This window comes from Podarcis pityusensis, assembly GCF_964106645.2.
Source record: "Podarcis pityusensis genome assembly, chromosome: 8".
NCBI lineage: Eukaryota > Metazoa > Chordata > Lepidosauria > Squamata > Lacertidae > Podarcis > Podarcis pityusensis.
Window position 1 is genome coordinate 70,752,609 of NC_138033.1, and position 22,280 is coordinate 70,774,888.

The 22,280-nt window shown below is 46.1% G+C and overlaps 1 protein-coding gene and 1 long non-coding RNA gene across 3 annotated transcripts in view; one reads left to right on the forward strand and one right to left on the reverse strand.

Annotated features, from left to right (window-relative positions):
- LOC308482709 (uncharacterized protein) overlaps positions 1–22,280 on the forward strand; it is a 43,890-nt gene that overhangs the window by 13,676 nt on the left and 7,934 nt on the right. For both annotated transcript variants that reach the window (XM_081016136.1, XM_081016137.1), the window contains 10 exons: positions 1,120–1,169; positions 3,068–3,121; positions 6,521–6,671; positions 8,257–8,339; positions 9,694–9,837; positions 11,326–11,607; positions 13,270–13,427; positions 16,567–16,781; positions 18,812–18,879; positions 20,146–20,313. In XM_081016136.1, the coding sequence (XP_080872262.1) occupies positions 1,120–1,169; positions 3,068–3,121; positions 6,521–6,671; positions 8,257–8,339; positions 9,694–9,837; positions 11,326–11,607; positions 13,270–13,427; positions 16,567–16,781; positions 18,812–18,879; positions 20,146–20,313 (1,373 nt within the window). The remainder of the gene's footprint in view (positions 1–1,119; positions 1,170–3,067; positions 3,122–6,520; positions 6,672–8,256; positions 8,340–9,693; positions 9,838–11,325; positions 11,608–13,269; positions 13,428–16,566; positions 16,782–18,811; positions 18,880–20,145; positions 20,314–22,280) is intronic.
- LOC308482865 lies at positions 12,633–13,259 on the reverse strand. The gene is made up of 2 exons (XR_013989473.1): positions 13,045–13,259; positions 12,633–12,957 (listed from the first exon to the last, which is right to left on the reverse strand). It is a non-coding gene; the product is annotated as an uncharacterized lncRNA (long non-coding RNA).

The following is a 22,280-nucleotide window of genomic DNA, read 5'->3' on the forward strand; positions in this document are numbered from 1 at the left end:
CAGTCCAAAAAAGCACTTTTTCACACACAGCACCCCCAAATGCATGTTTGGGGGCACTGCACGAAATTGCAGCCCTGAAAATTTTGGGGGAGGGGGAATTTCACCTCGAAATCGTGTGAGATCGTGGCAAACAAAATGGCCACCGTGCTCTCACAATAAAAAACAGGGTGTCCTGGTTTGGGACACTTAATGGAGTATGCAATATCCCCACCATGTCCTGTATTTTGCCAGATCAAAGTTGGCAACCCATCTAGCTCAGTATTGTCCGCACAGACAGGCAGCAGGGATCGAACCTGGAACCTCCTGTGTGCAGTTCAAAGGCTGCATCACTGAGCTACCATCATTTCCTCTGTTGCAGCCTTCATTCCCAGACCTCTGGGGTTTTGTGCTGGTGCCCCAGCACTCAGCCGCATTGCCCTGCTAGAAAAGAAATAAGCATTTATTAAAAGGCTGACTCGACTCTTGTGTCTCAGAGCTTTTGCAAAAGATCAATATAGCAGTTGTTCTTCTTGGGAGCGTTTCTGAGAGGGCTGCAAGTGATCTCTAATTATCTTGGATAAAGATGTGGCGTTCTGTGCCGTGTGCGCTGGGTGGCTAATCGCCACTTGATGATTGGAGGAGAAGTTGTGAAGGATTTTTGGTTGTAATTGGGGGGTTTTAGACAGCAGGGATGGGGAATCTTGTACTAGAACTCCCAGCATCCCAGGCTATCAGTCATGCTGGATTATACAGCATTGTATAGTCTTCTTCTTCTTAGACTAGAATTCCGCTAGGCTGCCTAATATATATGTGTGTTTGCTGTGTGTGTGTGAGTACAAACAATTGTTGTTATTGTCAGCAACACAGAGTGTTTCCACTGGTGCTCCTTTCAGACACGGGTTCCACTTTGAATTCTTTTCTCAAATACGATGGAGGATAGGCTTCTGCGTTTTTAAACTTTGGATTTCTAGTTAGTTGCTTTTGCAGGGATTTCTTAAAAAAAAAAAATTAATAGTGGGCACCTTCCTTCCTATTAGGTTCACAGGCTTTTAAACAGCTTCCTCCTTCAAATGTAAACCAGATTCTAGTAAATTCCGTCTCACTAATTTTCCTGATTGTTCTCTCTCTTAAATCCCTCAGATTTTTTAGTCTACAAGTTGGAAGCTCAAGAAGCCCTCAACAAAGAAAAGGTGGGTGAAATTAGATTCCTCTGTGGGTGTGAGAGGGAGGTGGGGTGGAGAGGGGTAGAAGGGGATGAGAGGGAGGGAAAGGGAGGGGGGAGAGAGGGGTAAAAGGGGGGAGGGAGAGGGAAGGGAGAGACAGGGTGGAGACAGAAGGGATGAGAGAGGGTTGGGGGAATAAGAGAGAGAGGGGTGAAAGGGAGGGGGAAGGGGGCACACACATAAAAAGGAAAAAAGGAATAATATCCTTTATCAATATGATTGATCCTTTAAAAATAATATTTACTATCCTTTATTAATAATATTCACTGTACATGGTTTTTTGTTGCACTGGAATATATATATATATATATATATATATATATATATATATGTAAAGGAATCCCTGACCGTTAGGTCCAGTCGCAGATGACTCTGGGGTTGCGGCGCTCATCTCGCTTTACTGGTCGAGGGAGCTGGTGTACAGCTTCTGGGTCATGTGGCCAGCATGACTAAGCCGCTTCTGGCAAACCAGAGCAGTGCACAGAAACGCCGTTTACCTTCCCGCTGGAGCGGTACCTATTTATCTACTTGCACTTCATGCTTTCGAACTGCTAGGTTGGCAGGAGCAGGGACCAAACAACGGAAGTTCACCCCGTCGCGGGGATTTGAACTGCCTACCTTCTGATCGGCAAGCCCTAGGCTTTGTGGTTTAACCCACAGCACTACTCACGTCCCTTGCACACACACACACACACACACACACTCTTTCTGATTTACATTTCAAAATATTCATTTAAACAACCTTAAATCAATGACTTCCCTTCTTCTCTTTCTGTGGTTCATTTTGCATGCCACACATCCCTGCATATTTTACAAGCCATTCAGTAAACCATTGTTTACGTCCATCAGAACTTATTTACACTGTTGAATTTATCTGAGTGCTACCAGCATTTTTAAATGAACACAATTTTCACCCATATATTCAGTAAACCTTCAAATCTAATAATGTAGGACAAAATTTAAATTCTCCACATCATAACTTCCACTCCCAATCGTTCCTTGCAGCAATATGCCCAGTGTAATTTTTACAGAAAGAAAATTGTGCCAGAACTTGCCCTGAACACCTCCCTCGTTCTCTTAGAATGGCCATGGTTCCCACCTGAGAGGTGCCGGCAAGTTCCGGCTGGAAAAAAAAAAAAAAAGCCCAGGGTATGCCACTGCAGCTGGCCTTGCTTCCTCACAGCTCCCTTGTCATCAAAGACCTAGACGAAGTGGTGGGTTTTTAATTGGCACCTCATACTAGACAGAATAGGAGCCGGTCACTCTTTGAGGAGGGGAGAGAGAGTGTTCTGCAGCTGGTGTGCCACCACCAAGAAGACCACCACCGCTGTGCTGGGTAATAAAATTGGTTGTTTTTCGACACGGGTGGTGCTGTGGGTTAAACCACAGAGCCTAGGAATTGCTGATCAGAAGGTCAGTGGTTCGAATCCCAGCGACGGGGTGAGCTCCCGTTGCTCGGTCCCTGCTCCTGCCAACCTAGCAGTTCAAAAGCACGTCAAAGTGCAAGTAAATAAATAGGTACCGCTCAGGCGGGAAGGTAAACAGCGTTTCTGTGTGCTGCTCTGGTTCGCCAGAAGCGGCTTAGTCCTGCTGGCCACATGACCTGGAAGCTGTACGCTGGCTCCCTCAGCCAATAAAGCAAGGTGAGCGCCGCAACCCCAGAGTCGGCCATGACTGGACCTAATGGTCAGGGGTCCGTTTACCTTTACCTTTCTTATGTTTTACTGTAATTTTTACTGTTGTTAGCCGCCCTGAGCCCAGCTCTGGCCAGGGAGGGTGGGGTATAAATAAAATTTATTATTATTATTAACCGCTTTTGGTCATTTTGGTTACTGACAGTTGCGCTTGTCACTTTTTCCTTGCAGCAAGATTCCATGAACAGATATGGAGCCCTGAGCTCACAGCATAAGATCCTGAAGGTAAAGGGACCCTGCTTCTTTTTGGCACAGGAATCTCAGCCATTTCTAGGGGTGGGGGAACCTGCCGCCCTCCAGACGACAACTCCATCATCTCTAAGCATTGCATTCCCATGCTCCTTTCTAATACTACTACTACTAATAGTGGAGTATGGTGGAAGCATCACAGAACAATGTGGAATGTTGTCTGGATGGTCTGGTATTAATCCACTGTTATTGTGTAAATGGCATGTGGCAGAATTTATCCACTCAAAAAGAACAACCCACTCTAGAGCGGTCCCTACGTACTCTGGGGAGGGTGTCCAGAATGACTGCTTGGGAAACTGGCCCTAACATTTGTACACAAAGGTCTCGCTATCCAAACACAACATGCTCTCAGGAAGTTGCTTGTTAGGCTCGCGTCTGCATAATGATTCGCCGATTTACATTGATTCCTATGGGGAATTTTTTAATGCGTTTCCAGCCACAGAATTTTGACCCCAAAAGACCACACAAAAACCTTGAAACCTTGCAAAAGGCAAACAAGGAAGGGAATGCTCTCTTATTTGTCCAGTCTCTCCTGCTTCCTCCCTTCTAAGTCTATGATTATATAATTCAGTGCCTATTTATGTGTTTGTTTAGGCAAGACTATCCAGGCCTGTAAAAGTTACATATATGTATTTATTTTAGCTACTGTTGATTTTAATCATCGTTTGGATGTTTGAAAATGCCTTTATTATTTTACTTTTTAAATCAAACATTTTAATGTTTCATGTGATTTTTTTATGAACAGCTTAGAGCTTTTCTTACAATGCGCACACAGACAAAAAATATGGTTTAAATAATCTTCAGTGGGTCTATTTTGAGTAGTATTGGATGCAAGCTTTATTTTCTGTGGGATAAACCAGGTCCCCATTGTGGCTATTGGTACACATTTAGCAGGATTTATGATTGTTTAGCAGGATTTATTATTGTTGTTAAATTTAATTAATTTATAATTTTATTGTTTTATCTTTTTTGTAAACCACTTTTTTTAAAAAAACAACCACTGTATAAGTTTATATATAAGTTTATATATAAGTTATATTTATATAAATAAATAATAGAAACAAAAATCAATGAAATCCTCTAAGTGGTTTGCGCAAAAGCATATAAAAGACTCATTTGAAAATACCGATAAAATAAAAACTTTAAAAACAAACAAACATAAAAAAATCTGTTTGAAAGGCCAAAAGCTCAGTGAAATTCAAATCATGAACATTTCCCAATGTGTTTTTTTATAAACTCACACACAAGGTTTAAAAAGCCCGAGAGAGGGGAAGGTGGGAAAAAGTCTGTCTTTGTTAGTTTCCTTCTGGGTCACTTAACCCAGATTTGTTATGCTTTCACTGTTAATAGATTCTGAGTACACACTCTTTAATTTGGACTTTTACAACGCCTTAATTGGCTACAGGGATTCTAGTTCCTTTTTTTTTTTTTAAGTAACCAATGTAAGACTGAAGATGGTGGTGGTGATTTTTTACCTGCCCTTCATCGCAAAGTCCCAGGGAGGATTGCAACAATATAAAAATACAGTGTTAAGACGTGTTAAAAGAAAAGAGTATTATTATTATTATTATTATTATTATTATTATTATTGCGTTTGCTTTATTAGTTGCCTTCCAAACCACTGCCTCAAGGCGACTTACCTGTAACAAAACTAAAAACACTAAAACAGCAAATATGTTTAAAGCAAGACTGACAAGTGGAAAATTGTGGTGAAGACCCCATTATTCAGCTGGGGAATACTTCAATTGTTTCCGGAATAGCTCAGCCTTTCTTTCTATGACTGAACTGAGAACCCCCATGTGAGTTTATAGCCCTGTCTTTCTCTGCCCTTTCCCAAGCTAGGGACCTATAAAAAACACCGGGGAAAACCTTTTCGCACGGTGCCACTGACCCAGAATTCACCTCCTTCTGTGTTCCCATAGTAACTTGCAGCGATCGTGCTCTGCTTGGCTTGGCAGCACCAATTATATATGTAGATCGATGGGTGCTCAGGTGAACCCCTGGCCCCTTATAGACAATGGCTAATTCTTCACAGCCACCCCAGTTTTTGAGGCTAGCTGGGCAGGGTTGGGAGAGGGAATTATTGGGAGAAGAGAAGGGAAGAAATGGTGGCAGCGGGAACGAACCGCTGTCTTCCAAGGCTTCCATATCATTGAGTCTTGCCTAATGGTCCCAGTAGTTTGAATGACGGTACAGTATGTACCTGGGAATAAGCCTTGTTAAACTCCATGGCGTCTGGGGAGAAAACCAGCATAGGAGCGTACTATAAAAGTTTACCCTCCTTGGTACAAATGAAGCTCCCACTGCAGTTAATCAACTTGAATCTTATCAATCAGTCAACTTAGAAGCTGCTGTTGCTGAGAAGGCTATCAGCCAGATAAAAATCAAACAACTGATAGGTGAAGTGAATAAATTGAGATTTATTCAGATTGAATCTGAATAAATCACTTTGGCCAAATTGACGTACAAACTGTGTGATAAGGACAATTGTGACATCAAGCAAGAATGGGAACTTTTTACAAATTACTTAAAAAGACAACAAAATGATCTGGACTCCTTGGCAGGTTTTGAATAAACACCCACAAATTTATTAGTTGAACATGTGATAGATAAGGCAAGGATATGTACAATTTTATAAGATGCAGAGAACAATTTGTGCAAAGAAACCAGAGAGGGGAGCTGAGGGAAGTCCTTTGGGGGGGGAGGGATGGGGGGGGGGAATAATGTAATAGACTGGTAATTTGTTATGCTGAAATTGTTTTTAAAAAATTTAAAAAATCTGAACACATCACAATACAGCTTTAAGCCCTAATGTGATTAGAGAGCCTTTGGAGGTAAAATTAGAAACATACAAGTGGGAGCTGCCACAAAATGTTGCAGCATGGAGTATTCCAGTTCAGGACACTCCATTCCATTCCGGCCTTTCCTGATTTCCTCTTTCTTTTCTTGCCACCTGCCTGTCAGCTTTCTGTGGCCACTGACCTTGCTCACTCCTTACCAGACATGAGTTCCTACAACCCTGAGGATCTTACTGTATTCCTACAAACCTTGGGGTTTCTTCCAAATCTAAGGATTCCTACACACACACACACACACACACACACGTGTGTATGGCATGGATGGTACCATTTTGACTGTATAAGTGCTTTGAGAGTTTTGTTTACAATCAAGTGGCACGTACATTTTAATGAAACAAACAAATCATTGGCACTCATTTCTGGACACTGTAGACAGAGGGACTGATTCCTTGTTAGTGATTTGGAAAGTTTCCGAATGGGGGAAGAGAAGATGTGAGTGTGTCACACAGGCGTCTCTCGCCCCTCCCCTCCGCTCCTGCCCAGTCTCAGTTCTAATTTTTATTTTTCCTTGGATTAGAATCAGCACGAAGATGTCAAGAAGCAGCTTCTCGACCTGCAGATGCAACACAATGGGCTGAAACTGGAACACCGCAAGATAACAGAGACCCACAACCAGAAGTACTCCCAGCTGCAGAGGGAGAAGGAAAGCGAGGTGGGAGGTTTGCAAGGTGAGTGCAGGATCCTGCATTCGCAGAGAGGATGGGAGAAGTCAGCAGCAGAGATTTGGGTCTCCTCCTCCAACTCCAGAGATAGGGTCATCCACCCCACTCTCCCCATCACCCCTTTCCCATCATCAAGGGCCGTCTTCAGGTGCCACACAATAGCCCTTCTGTTAGTGTGGTAGCATGCGGGGGGTGTTGTGGGTTAAACCACAGAGCCTAGGACTTGCTGATCAGAAGGTCAGCTGTTCGAATCCCCGTGACGGGGTGAGCTCCCGTTGCTCAGTCCCTGCTCCTGCCAACCTAGATGTTCGAAAGCACGTCAAAGTGCAAGTAGATAAATAGGTACCGCTCCAGCGGGAAGGTAAATGGCGTTTCCGTGCGCTGCTCTGGTTCGCCAGAAGCGGCTTAGTCCTGCTGGCCACATGACCCAGAAGCTGTACGCTGGCTCCCTTGGCCAATAAAGCAAGATGAGCGCCGCAACCCCAGAGTCGTCCGTGACTGGACCTAATGGTCAGGGGTCCCTTTACCTTTACTTACACTTTGGAACTCCCTGCCTATTGACACCTGGCAGGTTCCTTCATTGTATTCTGCATTGGGCAGGACTGGATGACCTCTTGCAACTTCAGTTTCTAAGGCAGCTACAGCCATTCTCGGGTTGGGAAAGCTTGACCACAGTTGTACATGCCTCGGTGATCTCACATGCAGGAGTACTGCAATGCACTCTGCGTAGGGCTGTCCCTGATCTGCTTACAGCTGGTGCAGAAGATGACGGCTATAGGTTGCTTGTGGGAATTGCATATAACACCTTGCTTACAGGACTCGCACTGGCTGCCCATTTGCTGCTGGGCCAAATTCAAGGCGTTAGTACTAACATGTGAGTTCCTATTAGCTCAGGACCACCTTGCTTGAGAGACCACCTTATCGTTCATACACACAGTAGCTGCGAGAGCTTCTCCAGCAAGGCCTCCAAAGCCCACTCTGAAGTAACCTGGAGCAGGGCTTTTAGCTGACCTTGTTCTGCAGAATAGCATCCCTGTCAAAATACAACAGGTGTCCACTCTTCACTTTCACAGAACAGTTGAACTTGTTTTTGCTCCAGCAGGCTCTCCTGGCTGAATAAACGAGTCTTTGCCACGAGTGTCCATCTGTTAAGATTTTTCTTTTAAATGTACCTGTTGCTTTCGTGTTTTTAGCTATTTTATGCGTAAATTGCCTTGAGAAAGTGATTGATAAATCAACTGCCATAACTGCAACTCTGCAGTTAGCTTGGAAACCTAATTACAGTGGTACCTCATGTTAAGAACTTAATTCATTCTGGAGGTCTGTTCTTAACCTGAAACTGTTCTTAACCTGAAGCACCACTTTAGCTAATGGGGCCTCCCACTGTCGTTGCACCGCTGTGGCGCAATTTCTGTTCTTATCCTGAAGCAAAGTTCTTAACCTGAGGTACTATTTCTGGGTTAGCGGAGTCTGTAACCTGAAGCGTTTGTAACCTAAAGCGTCTGTAACCCGAGGTACCACTGTATTGTTATTTAACTGGAGCAACGTGTGATTATTGTCATTTCATTTATCTCTCCCCCCCCCCTTGCAGATACAGTTTACAAGCTCAGGGAGGAGAGCAAGTTGCTTCGCAAAGCCCACCAGGATGTTCACTCACAGCTTCTCAGTGCTCAGGTAGGCTCTGGGGATGGGCAGCGCAGTGTAGTGGTTGGAGCACTGGACCAGGATGTGAGCAGGCAGGGTTCAAATCCCCACTTGGCCATGGAGCTCAGTGAGTAACCTTGAGCTGCTCACTGTCTCTCACTCTAACCTACCTCACTGGGCCGTTGTGAGTATAAAATGGGCAGGGAGAAAGCAATGCACACTATCTTGCTCCCCTTGGAGGAAAAGAAGAAGAAGAAGAAGAAGAGTTTGGATTTGATATCCCGCTTTATCACTACCCTAAGGAGTCTCAAAGCAGCTAACATTCTCCTTTCTCTTCCTCCCCCACAACAAACACTCTGTGAGGTGAGTGAGGCTGAGAGACTTCAAAGAAGTATGACTAGCCCAAGGTCACCCAGCAGCTGCATGTGGAGGAGCAGGGAATCGAACCCGGTTCACCAGATTACGAGTCCACCGCTCTTAACCACTACACCACACTGGCTGAGATATACCGTATATACTCGAGTATAAGCCGACCCGAATATAAGCCGAGGCACCTAATTTTACCACAAAAAACTGGGGAAATTTACTGACTCGAGTATAAGCCTGTTCACCACACCACAAACCTGGTGGTGGTAGCAGCAGCGGAGGAAGAACAAGCAGCCCCAAAGGGCTGCTTTTGGGCTGCTCGTTCCTCCGCCGACAGCGGCAAAGGCGGCGGAGGAGGAAGGATCAGCCCAAAAGGACCCTCACTCGAGTATAAGCCGAGGGGGGCTTTTTCAGCATAAAAAATGTGCTGAAAAGGTGGGCTTATACTTTAGTATATACAGTAGATGGAATATACATATTCACTCAGTGATTCATAGCGCTCAGCCACAGTGGCCTCCCTGACATTACCACCTCTCTCGTTGTGAAGACGGTGCCCCATCTTTTAGATTTTTTTTGAGGGTGAAGTGTTCATACAAGTTACCGGTGACTGTAAACTGTCCACTTCGCCTTTTTTCCTGATGGCACCAGGGAAAAAAATTGGGGAAAGGGGCAGAGAAGAGGCAAAGTATATTTCTAGGTGTGCTGGAAAGAAAATAACAGCATATGTTAAGTACAGGTGTTCAGAAATGTGGGGGGCAAAGGAGGCATGACCTCTCTGTTTACCCCCCTATCCCCGCTGCTGCTCAGTATCTTGTGAAGACGATGAATTGAATTCATATTCTGCCCTTGTTGGGAGCCCATTGGGAGCTGTCCGGGGTCCTGATTCCTGCCTCAATCGACCTGCCCAGAAGAGCCTTAGCTGAAAACGTCCTCACTGGAGAGAAACGGATGGTCTCTTCTGTCCAAAAGCGATGGTTCTAACTCCTTTGGGGCCCTTTCGTCTTTGGTCTCCCTCCAGGTCCAGATGGAAGAGTTCAGGCAGCTCAAGGAGACCCTTCAAAAGATGCCGAGCTTTAAGGAAGTGGTTGGGGCCAAAGCGCAGCTGAAGAATGAGCAGCCCCCAGGACAAGGACTTGGCATGCTGCAGATTGTTAGGCCAAAGGTAGGATGTCTGGATGTCCCTCTCCCTCCTCTCTCACCTTCCAAACCTTAGACCCAGGGGAAAGAGCTTCACACTCGAGTAGGGTAGTGGTAATAATAATAATAATAATAATAATAATAATAATAATAATATTTGTACCCCTCCCATTTGGCTGGGTTTCCCCAGGCACTCTAGGCAGCTCCCAACAGAATACTAAAAACAAAATCAAACATCAAACATTGAAAACTTCCCTAAACAGGGTTGCCTTCAGATGTCTTCTAAAAGTCAGATACAGTCGTACCTCGGGTTAAGTACTTAATTCGTTCCGGAGGTCTGTTCTTAACCTGAAGCACCACTTTAGCTAATGGGGCTCCTGCTGCCGCCGTAGCACGATTTCTGTTCTTATCCTGAAGCACTATTTCTGGGTTAGCAGAGTCTGTAACCTGAAGCGTATGTAACCTGAAGCGTCTGTAACCCGAGGTACCACTGTCGTTGTTTATTTCCTTGACATCTGATGGGAGGGCATTCCACAGCCCCTCTGCCTGGTTCCCTGTAACCTCACTTCTCGCAGTCAGGGAACTGCCAGAAGGCCCTTGGATTTGGACCTCCGGGCAGAACGTTGATGGTGGCAACGCTCCTTCAGGTATACTGGGCCGAGGCCATTTAGGACGTTAAAGGTCAGCACCAACACTTTGAATTGTGCTCAGGAACATACTGGGAGCCAATGTAGGCCTTGCAGGACTGGTGTGATAGGGTCTTGGCAGCCACTCCCAGTCGCATTCTGCCGCCTTCTGGATTAATTGTAGTTTCCAGGTCACCTTCAAAGGTAGCCTCACGTAGAGCGCATTGCAGTAGCCCAGTGTGGCCCTCCAGGTCTCTGCCTGGCCCTCGAGACTCTCTCCAGGCGACACCGCCTCTCCACAGGCCACACCTACCTTTGCCGGTCTGGAATTTGCTCTTGCACTCATTCTGCGTCTTGTTTGTCTGGATGGAGAGGGGTGGAAGAGTGTTTGTAGAAACAGAGCTACTGTACAGAGGTGACATTCGCATTTGTTGACTTGCCTGCAGCTGGCATGTGGACCCTGGAAGGGAGTGTGGCCCTCGGTTTCCCCGCCCCTGCTGTATACCAATATCAAACTCATTCACCAAGGGTGGATTCTTATGTAGGCAGAATGGCACCATGCAAATGCCATAGGGAGATAGTATCCGCAGGCCTAGAGGAACCCCAGTTTTTGAATTGTCATCGTTATTATCTCTGGGAATGGGGTGTCAAAAGGGAAATGTCCAGTGAAGGCAGAGCATGCTCAGTGAGCATGGAATGCTGAAAAAACCAAGGAAGGGGAACGGAATGGCATGTTCTAGATAAGGGCGCGACTCACGGACTGGCGGAAAGCACTCCATACTGCAACATTTTGTTGCAGATCCCACTTGTTCAGGATGAAGTGCAGTTTCTGAGGAACCTCTTCCTGTCTAAGCTTGTCTTTCCTGGGTTTTTTTCCCCTCGTCTAGGCCTCACTAGGCAATGAAGCAAAACCACCCCAGAGTCCCTTGGGGCAAGCTGCAGTTCCAGCAGGGAGTTCCCCTGTTGCTCCGGCCTCTAGCATCAAACAGCAGGGAGAAGCCATCTTGCCTGAAGGCAACGGCAGGCCTCAGGGCAATGTGCCGTTTGGCCAGGTGGCCCCGCCCCATGAAGCCCACCTTCCACCTCCGGCCTGGCCTCAGGCGGGGCAAAGGGATAACCCCATAGTCCGCTTCACGAGGATGGTGAATAGCGTGCAGAATGGGATCCAGGTAAGAATACTAAAATAATATAGAATAATAATAAAAAATGTTAAGATACACTTTCTTCAAAAAACCAGAGCTATTCTTACTAGGTATTTTTACAACAGACATCCCAAAGAACAATAAGAGAGTCTTTTTGTACGCAATAACGGGTGCCAGGATAGCGATTGCAAAACATTAGAATAGTAACACAATTCCAACAAAGGAGGAATGGTTAATAAAATTAAGCGAATATCTTGAACTGGCGAAATTAACAGAAATAGTAAGAAATCAACCAAGTGAAAAAATCAGGAGAGAATGGGATGTCTTTACAAATTATATGAAGAAGGTTGGTTCCCCAAATTATGACTGGCTTAGCCTAGACTAAAAATTCCACAGGTAAGCAAATTGTCTCTCCACAAAGTTTAAAATGATTACAGACAACCAAAGATATAAGGTTAAAGGAACAGTATAGTGGTAGAAAAGGGACACAGGTGGTGCTTTGGGACAAGCCTAGGGCTTGTCGATCAGAAGGTCGGCGGTTTGAATCCCCGCGACGGGGTGAGCTCCCGTTGCTCGGTCCCTGCTCCTGCCAACCTAGCAGTTCGAAAGCACGTCAAAGTGCAAGTAGATAAACAGGTGCCGCTCCGGTGGGAAGGTAAACGGCGTTTCCGTGTGCTGCTCTGGTTCACCAAAAGCGGCTTAGTCATGCTGGCCACATGACCTGGAAGCTGTACGCCGGCTCCCTCGGCCAATAAAGTGAGATGAGCGCCACAACCCCAGAGTCGGCCACGGTTATTGTGAGGATAAAATGGGAAGAGGGAGAATCATAAATACCATCTTAAGCTCCTTGGTTGGAAAAGATGAGCTATAAATGGAATGAATGAATGAATGAATAAATCTTTAGGTTCAGTGTACCCATTCTGCTGGGCGAGAATTGGGACTAGTCCACGTGACAGTTTATAGTGAACTTACGGCTGCTCATCCATGCATTTTTTTAATGCAGCATTCACACAATGCTGTCTTTATCAAGACATCACCCCATATTATCCCTCTTCAACTTTCAAATTTGCATTTATTGAGAACATTTGTACCCCAAAGCTGCCAGAGAGGCTTACATGTAATCCATTTGAAGCAATGCAGTCCCTTCTCGCAGATTTAACAATCTTAAAACAGCAACATCCATGAAACTCAAGGTAAAAGGGACAGGGAGGGAAGAGAAAATAAGCAAACTCAGGCACTAACTCTTAAACAGTAGTTCTTACGACAGCTGATGTACAAACAGTTGTGGCTAGGAGGTGACTTGATGGAGCTGGTTATTGTCAAAGCTGCTGGAACGAACCCTGCTTCCCATATCTCCCACTCTGGCAGTGTGATTTTCTATGGAAAATCCATTAAGGAAAAAGAAGGGGGGAAACAACCATAGGAAATGGTAAATCTGGATTAAAATCTGAGGTGAAAAGATACGCCTTTAAAAGCAGCCTAGGAATCAGCCAGTGATGCTTGTTTTATGGTTCAGGAAAGCCCCGAGTCCACAGTGAATTGTTATGTGGAAGTGCCCTTTCTCCCCTCAAAATACTCTTCCACTGGGTCTCTCCAGGCCTAGTCATCGCACTCAAGCCACTCTACCACACTGTCTCTCCAGCTCTGCTTTCAGGGTATGTGTCCCCCTTTTGCTTTTTCTCTCGGTAGGATCAAAAAGCTGCTCAGAGCAGGCCGGGGGAGAGTGAGGAAAACGTTCCTTCTGAAGACATGGCAAACAGCTTCAGACTCCTTCCTGCCTCAGAGGAAGCCCAGGATTTGGAAAAGCAGCCCTCTGCAGGGAGCCAGCGGGATCGTGCCGTGCAGAGGTTTGTAGCTTTGTGGGTTGGGGTTCACGGTCACCCCACCTGTCAGGAGTGAGCCAGCAGTAAATCACACAGTGAAAGTTGGAGTTAACTCTTTATCAGCAAAAACATGATCGACACAGGAGTGTCAGGCCTAATAAGCACAGCAGCTCATCCCTGGGAGGTCTTACTCCATGAATCAGTTGCTGAGACTGAAAGTCCCCACCTCCCCACAGCTGCCTAAGTCACAGGGTTTCCACCCAAGCAATCAGAGACTGCGCCTATGTGTCGCCAATCTCTCCTCCACCCATTTCATGCCTCTTCTAGTTCTGGGAGATCAGAGGGGAGGGGAGCTTGGTGCAGCAAGAGCGGGAGACACTCGTGTCTCTTCCCCAGCCTGACTCATCTCTGCCTCTTGGCCTCTCTCCTCTCGCCCTCCTGCTTCAGCTTCTGACTCTGATTTTGAACTTCCCTCTGCCACAGACTCTCCCAGCTCCCAAAGCCCTGTTACCTCCTCAGTTTCTGACACCACCTTCCCACAGTCGTCTCCCTCTGACCACCGCTCCCAGAGTTAATAAATAATAATAATAAAAATAAAATTTTATTTATATCCTGCCCTCCCCAGCCGAAGCCGGGCTCAGAGCAGCTAACAACAATAGAAGTAACACAGCATTCTAAAATCAATTCAAAATCAAATTCATGGCGACCATTGGGCTAGAGTTCTGTGAGGATTACCAAAGGAGGGGGGTCAGACTGTGCCTTGGCCAAAGGCCTGGTGGAACAGCTCTGTCTTGCAGGCCCTGCGGAAAGATGTCAAGTCCCGCAGGGCCCTAGTCTCTTGTGACAGAGCGTTCCACCAGATTGGGGCCACAGCTGAAAAAGCCCTGGCTCTGGTTGAGGCCAGCCTAACCTCCCTGTGGCCTGGGGGGACCTCCAGGATGTTTGTTTGAAGACCGTAAGTTCCTCCGTGGGACATACCAGGAGAGGCAGTCCCTTAGGTACAAGGGTCCTAGGCCATATAGTTCAGAGCCTTCTTCCATTGGTGGTTCCCCAGCTGGTTCCTCCCACCATTCCTCTGCATCCAACCATCCATGACTTAAGAAGTCTTACTGGATCAGGTCCATAAGCCATCTAGTGCAGTATCCTGTTCTCACGGTGGCCTACTAGGTGCCAATGGGAAGCCCTCGAGCAGGAATTGAGTGCGACTGCGAATGTCCCCACCTGCAGTTTCCAGCAGCTGGTATTAAAAAACTTTCTCCCTCTGTCCTTGAAGGCAGAGCAGAGCAGAGCCATCATGGCTAGAAACCACTGCTGGCTTTATCCTTTGCGAATTTGCATTATTTTCTTTTAAAGTCATTCAGGTTGGTGGCCTTCCATTGGAATGAATCCCAGAACTCAACTTGCACACTGTGTGAAAAGTCCTTTGTCTATCTTGAATCTTCCAGCCTTCTGTTTAATTGGCTGTTCACCTGTTCCAGTGTTAATAAGAGACCGAGAAAAACATTTCCCCTGTCTACTTTCTCCATGCCCAGGCATCATTTCATCTGCTTCCATCACATCACATCGCCTTTTCTTTGTTCTTATAAACCCCAAATTTTGTAACCTGTCCTCATAGGGAGTTGCTCCACCCCTGTCAGCATTTTGGTTGCCCGTTTTCTGACTCTGCAATATCCTTTTTGAGTTGAGGCAACCAGAACTTTTTTGAGAATGCTGCGTGGGTGTTTCTGGTTAGGTATAAAAGGCTGACAATCTGTACAGGGCGTTGCAAGCTTCTGGTCTTTTGGTAGCAGAGCCTGCTCAGCACTTCTCATTAAGGAAGCTTTAAGCTGTTTATTTCGAAGGCTGCTTCCTTGTGCTTGCCTCTAATTATTCGGTAATCCATCAGACTCTGTGGGAGAAGTCCGAGCTAAGTAGGTGTTGTTTTTCTTCAAGGTTATATGGAAATATGAAAACAGCAGGTGATAAGTGGAAGCTGAGGAGGATAAGAATATATTTGGCTCTCTTTCTCTTCCCAAAGTGCAGGCAAAGGCTGGAAAAGAACCATAGGGACGTCAATTTTCTCCACAACGGCCATCACTTTCACAGAGCACTGCTCAGGCTTCCTCAACCTGGTGCCCTCTGGATGTTGTTGTTGGACTAGAAATCCCCATTCATCCCTGACCGATTGTAAGGTTTTGAAAAACAACACCTGGAGGGCACCAGACTGGCAAAATTCTCAGTGTGGTTTTGTAGCCTTTTTAGCCTCGGGTGAGAAGAGCTTTGCGCCCGGGACGGGGAAATGGGAGTCAACAGACACTCAAGCAATAGTTTCAGAGAAAAGGCTTTATTTCTACCATCTGGCTGGTAGAAGGAGCAAGTGTGATAGATTCACAAAACAAGCACGAGTTCACAGCCATTTGCACAGAGCATATATTCCCCTCCAGTTCCCTCCCCTTTCTCCTCCTCCTCAAGAGTCCTGCCTCATGAGTTCCCCTGAGCATGAACAGAAAGCTCCTGTCTTGGGACTCTTTTGGACTCTTGGCACCCTTCCCAGGAAAGGGGGTGAGAAGCCAAGGGGGGTCGAGGAGCCTTGCGGTTCAGCGTGTTCAAGATGTCTTGCAACCAAATGAGATAAGAGTCAGTTCCCAGGCCTGAGTATTCTTGGCATTGACAGAGTCTATTCATTAGCCTTTTTGAAGCTCTCTCGTACTGATAAAAGTAACGGTTTGCCTATGCAACAGCGTCTTGTGAGAAAAGCAGAGGAAAACTTTAGCTGTGGATTTTTAGAAGAGAGAAAAGGAATTTTGGACAGTTTTGAGGCCTGGTTGGGGGGGTGACTTCGGGCCTAGGTGGGGTCACCTGTCCTCACCTCCTTCATTTTAACCATCAATCCCTTTTCCCAGCAAACTCTGGGAATGGGAGCTCTGTGAACAGGAGTCTCTTAACTCTCAGTGCCCTGAACAAGCTGTTATTCCTAGGATTCTTTGGGGGAAGCCATGATGGTTTAAAGTGGTATGATACCGCTTTAAATCTATAGTGCAGATGGGGCCTCAGTTATAAGGCACCTTGCTATGTGTCCCTGTTCCAACTTTACAAAAAGGTGGAAGAGGCAATTCCTGAGAAATTCTCCTGACTCTTTCTTTCTTTCTTTCTTTCTTTCTTTCTTTCTTTCTTTCTTCTGCAGCTGGCAAGACATAGTCAACAAGGTCAATGCCCAGGTGGATGAAGAACAGGCTCCTCGTTACCCACAAAGCCTCCACCTGGGCGGCCGACCCGGGCAAGAGCAAGCGATAGCCGACGTCAATCAAGCACTGGCCAATCCACAGAGAGGGGTGGGGAAGCAGCGAGCCAGTTGGGAAGCGGGAAAAGGAGGAACGGATGACGAGGAACTCCATATGGGTATGGGTTCCGGAACTTGTCGTGATCTTAAGGGGGCTGTTATGTGGGCAGGCAGAGGAGGATTCTGGGATTGCTCCACGTGATGTCACAGGGAGCAATCCTGCACATCTGCACATGCATGTTTTGGGGTGGTGAGTTGGGAGTGGGAAATGAACTCCCGTCAATGAAATTCAAAGATGGGCAATCTGTGGCCCTCCAGTTTTGCCAAACTCCCATCAGTTCCAGAAAGTCTGTGGTCCAGCTGCATCTCTGATATAAAGTCTTGTCCAGCCACTAGATAGATAGATAGATGATAGATAGATACACACACACACACACACACACACACACACACACACACACATTTTGTGTGGAACAAAAGCAGGAGAGCCATAAAGCATTCATTCATTCATTCATTCCAGTTCCTATCCTGCCCTCCTTCCCAAAGGAGTCAAGCGCAGCAAATATGAAAATGTTAAAACTGAAAATAAAATGAAAATGAAATCACTTAAAGGCCATTAAGAAACAACAACAACCAACAAAAAAACATTCAGAACTCAAAGCACATGTGTGTGAGAGAGAGATCCGTTATGATAATGGGGTCATTTGTGTGGGTTTGGCATTGTGCCTTGTACAAATCTCTGTAAAAATACAGTAGTCATGGAAGTGGGGTGAAGAAAGCTGGGTGGGGAGGTTGTTTGTCTGCCAGGGGCCCAGTAACCAACTGGCAGGGCCGGGGACTCCGTTGGTTCCCCCTGGGATTTTCCCATCATGCCGTCCCCTCCACTTCTCTGAACGAAAGCTACTTGTTGCCATGACGATAGAGGGAGCATCCATGCTGCTCTCTGTCCTGCCACAGCATCGCTAGGCCCACAAGCAGCCATCTTCACTGGCTCTGCGGCCGGGTGGTTTCCATGGATACCTTGCAAGTCCTGCTCTCACCTGAAGGAAAACCCCTGCCGCCCTGCCCCGGCCGAAAAGCATGTCAATTAACATTATTATTTATTAAATTTCTAGGCGGTCCTTCCGCCTAAAGGAGCCAACTAAAAGTAGGGAAACAATACCATTAAAATAAAATAAAAACCTATTGAAAAGCATTCCAAACATCTATTTTAAAAAGACAGAAAGAAAAACAATGGTCATGTTTTAGCATAGCTAATAAATAATTTCCAAGGTTGCTGGGAACAGTCTCTCTCTGTCATCAAATGCCTGGGTGAATAGGAATGTTCCTTCAAAAATCTCTCCTGAATGTTAATAATGAGGGAGACAGACTCACCTCACTCTGGGAGGTACTCCAAATTTAATCCCCCTTTCTTTCTAAAAGGAATTGGAACCAGCACACATTTTATTTCATTTCATAAGATTTATACACTGCTTGATTGTAAAACAAACAACCCCCCCCCCCTCAAAGGATGCTTCTGGGATCAAGCCACCAATTAGTATATATATTGTACTAATTTAAATATTAACACCTATGGAAAGAATCCTCCTCTGAGTTCTTGTTCTTCAGCAACTGGGAGACTGGACACACAACGGGGGGGGGGGGGGAGTAATACAAGAGCCATATTTCTTAATTTGTTCTTTACTGGGGGTTTTTAATTGTAGGTTTTGCTGGAAAAATATATATAAATACATTTATAAAAAACAAATGCAAGATTGGAAAAGTGAGAAACCAAGAGAAGCTGAAATACACTTTGCCCTTCCCTACTGTTGAGCTTGAGATTGTATATTCTTTGGGGCAGGGATCCTGCCACTTGGGGGCTTGTGCTGCTCCCATTTCCATAGGCTTTGGAGTCGCAGGTTTTAGAAGCAGGACAAAAATCAGTTGGGAATGCAAACCGTCTGCTTGATGCCGTAATCAGTCTTACAAAGCGCAGTTGGGAGAAGTGGGATTTGAATCCACACCTCCCGAAGAGACGGTGTTTTGTCAGGTACAGGGCAACAAACAAGATGGATGGTTCCTCCACATACAGGAGCTGACTAGACTGGAGACAGGCATTGTTAAGAGGTTTGACACTTTCACCTTTTCTTTTCTTTTTACTTTTGTTCAGATGCTGGCATGATTGAGAAAGGAGGCGATTCTCAGCCCCAGAAGGATGCAGTCATCCAGGAACCAGTGGTAAGAAGAGAGGAAACTGGGATTTTTACACAGTCAGGAAACAACATGTGGTGGCACCCCACTTGTGGAATGCTCTCCCCAGGAAAGCTCGCCTGGCACCTTTGTTGCATATCTCCATATATTATTTTGTTGAAATAATTTTTATTTGATTTTTAAAAGTATAAAGTTATAACAATACAACCATACACATACACATTTGGAGATTCCTCCGAATCTCTGGACTTCCCACCTTCCCCTCCATCCTATTATTAATTTTTTTTTTACTGCATCTTTCTACACCATCATATTTCACTATCTTCTAAACATTTTCTAAGGCTGATAATGTGAATGTTTATTTAAATCCTGCCATCAAGTCTATTGACTTTCTTTGCTTCTGCAAATATAATATGAATGGTTCCCAATCTTTTTCAAAGTCTCTGTTGTCTTTTTCTCTTAGTCTAGCTGTCATTTTTGCCAGTTCTGCAGAGTTCATCAACTTCTCTTGCCATTGTTCTTTAGTTGGTATTTCTCCAGTCTTCCAATTTTGTGCAATCAACATTCTTGCTGCTGTCGCTGTCCAAGTTGGAGGCAGCCTGGGGAGATAGGTTTCCACATCTTCACCATGTGCAGCGTAAAGATAGACTTCCCTGTCTGCCTCCCACCATTCAGTTTCATTCGATAATGCCTTATTTTTTAGTATGATGAGGCGGGAAAGAAAAAGCCACGTAGCGCTGGCTGCAATGGGTTGACTCTAAGAACCATAAGAAGGGCTAGAGTTCTATGAGGACCATTGGGCTAGAGTTCTATGAGGATTACAGAAGGAGGGGATCAGACTTTGTCTTGGCCAAAGGCCTGGTGGAACAGCTCTGTCTTGCAGGCCCTGCAGAAAGATGTCAAGTCCTGCAGGGCCCTAGTCTCTTGTGACAGAGCGTTCCATGAGATTGGAGCCACAACCAAAAAAGCCCTGGCTCTGGTTGAGGCCAGCCTAATCTCCCTGTGGCCTGGGATATCCTACAGGTTTTTATTTGAAGACCATAAGGTCCTCCATGGGACATACCAGGAGAGACGGTCCCGTAGGTACGAGGGTCCTAGGCCGTATAGGGCTTCCGACTGTGAAGGCAGAGTGTAGCCACCTCCGCCGATGAATTTGTCCCATCCTCTTTAAAAGTCATCCAAGTTGGTGGTCAACACTGCCTCCTGTGGGAGTGAATTCCACAGTTTAACTGAATAGGACTAGCATTGGAGACAACTCTGTGTGGGTCCCTCATTCCTTGCTTTCCTGCTCAGGTGCCTGATGCTGCTGACCCTGCCAAAGACCCCAACAATCAAGGGGAAGATGAGTTCGAGGAGGCAGAACTGGAACGCCCAGACTTTGAAGAGAAACTAGGTCAGGCCGTTCCACTAGGCCACACCAACGGGCCAGCTAAAGATGCAACAAAGGGAAAGATTCAGAAGGTAAAACTTTTGTTTCTTGTTTGGAGTTTGACCCTGGAGCTGTAAAGAGTGCCTGGAACTGGAGGCAGCTCAGATGACAACACAGTAAACCATGGTTTGTTTGGGTGGGAGATGCACCTCAGCAACGCTTGAGCTCCACCTCCTGCTCTTTTCTCCAGCACAGCTGCAAAGATGAGCTTGGAAGTTTGTGGTTCTGTTTTCTGTGCGCAGCCTGGGAGTCATTTTGGACTCGCAGCTGTCCATGGAGGCGCAGGTCAATTCTGCGTCCAGGGCAGCTGTTTACCAGCTCCATCTGGTACGCAGGCTGAGACCCTACCTGCCCACGGACTGCCTCACCAGAGTGGTGCATGCTCTGGTTATCTCTCGCTTGGACTACTGCAATGCGCTCTATGTGGGGCTACCTTTGAAGGTGACCCAGAAACTACAACTAATCCAGAATATGGCAGCTAGACTGGTGACTAGGAACGGCCGCCGAGACCACATAACACTGGTCTTGAAAGACCTACATTGGCTCCCAGTATGTTTCCGAGCACAATTCAAAGTGTTGGTGCTGATCTTTAAAGCCCTAAATGGCCTCGGTCCAGTATATCTGAAGGAGTGTCTCCACCCCCATTGTTCTACCCAGACACTGAGGTCCAGCCCCGAGGGCCTTCTGGCAGTTCCCTCACTGCAAGAAGCCAAGTTACAGGGAACCAGGCAAAGGGCCTTCTTGGTAGTGGCACCCACCCTGTGGAGCGCCCTCCCACCAGATGTCAAAGAGAACAACAACTACCAGACTTTTAGAAGACATCTGAAGGCAGCCCTGTTTAGGGATGCTTTTAATGATTGATGCATTACTGTATTTTAATATTTTGTTGGAAGCTGCCCAGAGTGGCTGGGGAAGCCCAGCCAGATGGGCGGGGTATAAATAAATTTTTTATTATTATTATTATTATTATTATTATTATTATTATTATTATTAATTATCAATCAACTGCAGCTCACCATGGTGCATGGAACTGATAAACCATGGTTAATCTTAACGATGCATTGTGAATAAGAACATTTCCTGCAGGCTTCTGGTTGGCCTCTTTGAGAACAGGATGCTGGAATAGATGGGCCATTGGCAGACTCTTAATGTTCAGCTGAAGGTTGCCCAGAACAAAATGTGCATGTCCTATTGAAAAAGATCCTTCTGCCCCTGATTTCTGGCCTGGAAGGTGTTACGGGAGCTCAGCAGAGCTGTCCCCACCTGATACCCTTTAAAGCTGCTCAGGCTGGTCTGGCCCCTTCAGCAGAGCAAGCAACTGGCTGTTCAGGCTCTCTCAGACCTTCCTCCTCCTTCCCCTCACTCGCCTGTGGGTTATTATCCGAGAGACGAGATCCCCTACCTTGTTTTGACAAGCTGCCAAGCCTTCTCTGTGTCTCCTGTTTCTCCAAGGCTGCATTTTACCTGTCAAAATCTAAAACAAAAATTGGTAGGTAGGTAGGCAGGCTCGGTTTGTTTTGTTTCTTTAAAAAGTACACTCACACAGTGGCATCCGAGCAGAAAGTGTGGCCCTCTCTAGATGGGTTTGGCTGTAGACTCGGGTGGATCTGAGTGCTGCAGATGTTAGTTTTTGGAACTAGCTTGAAAGGTGTGGGTGGGGTGCGGAGGGAGGGAGAGGGGGACAGAGAAAGAGAAAGGGAGGAAGAATTATGTGTGTGAGCGTGTGAGAGAGGGGGACCTTTTCTGACACCCGAATAGGCCTTTCCTTGCAATCCTATGCTGTCTCCGACCTTCCTAGGGTCTGATACTACTTTTGAAGTCCTGGGCAGAGGATTCAGGGGTCACTGTAGGGTTTAGGGCAGGGGTCAGCATACTTTTTCAGCAGGAGGCCAGTCCACTGACCCTCAGACCTTGAGGGGGGCCGGACTATATTTTTTGGGGGGGGATGAATGAATTCCTATGCCCCACAAATAACCCAGAGATGCATTTTTTTTAAAAA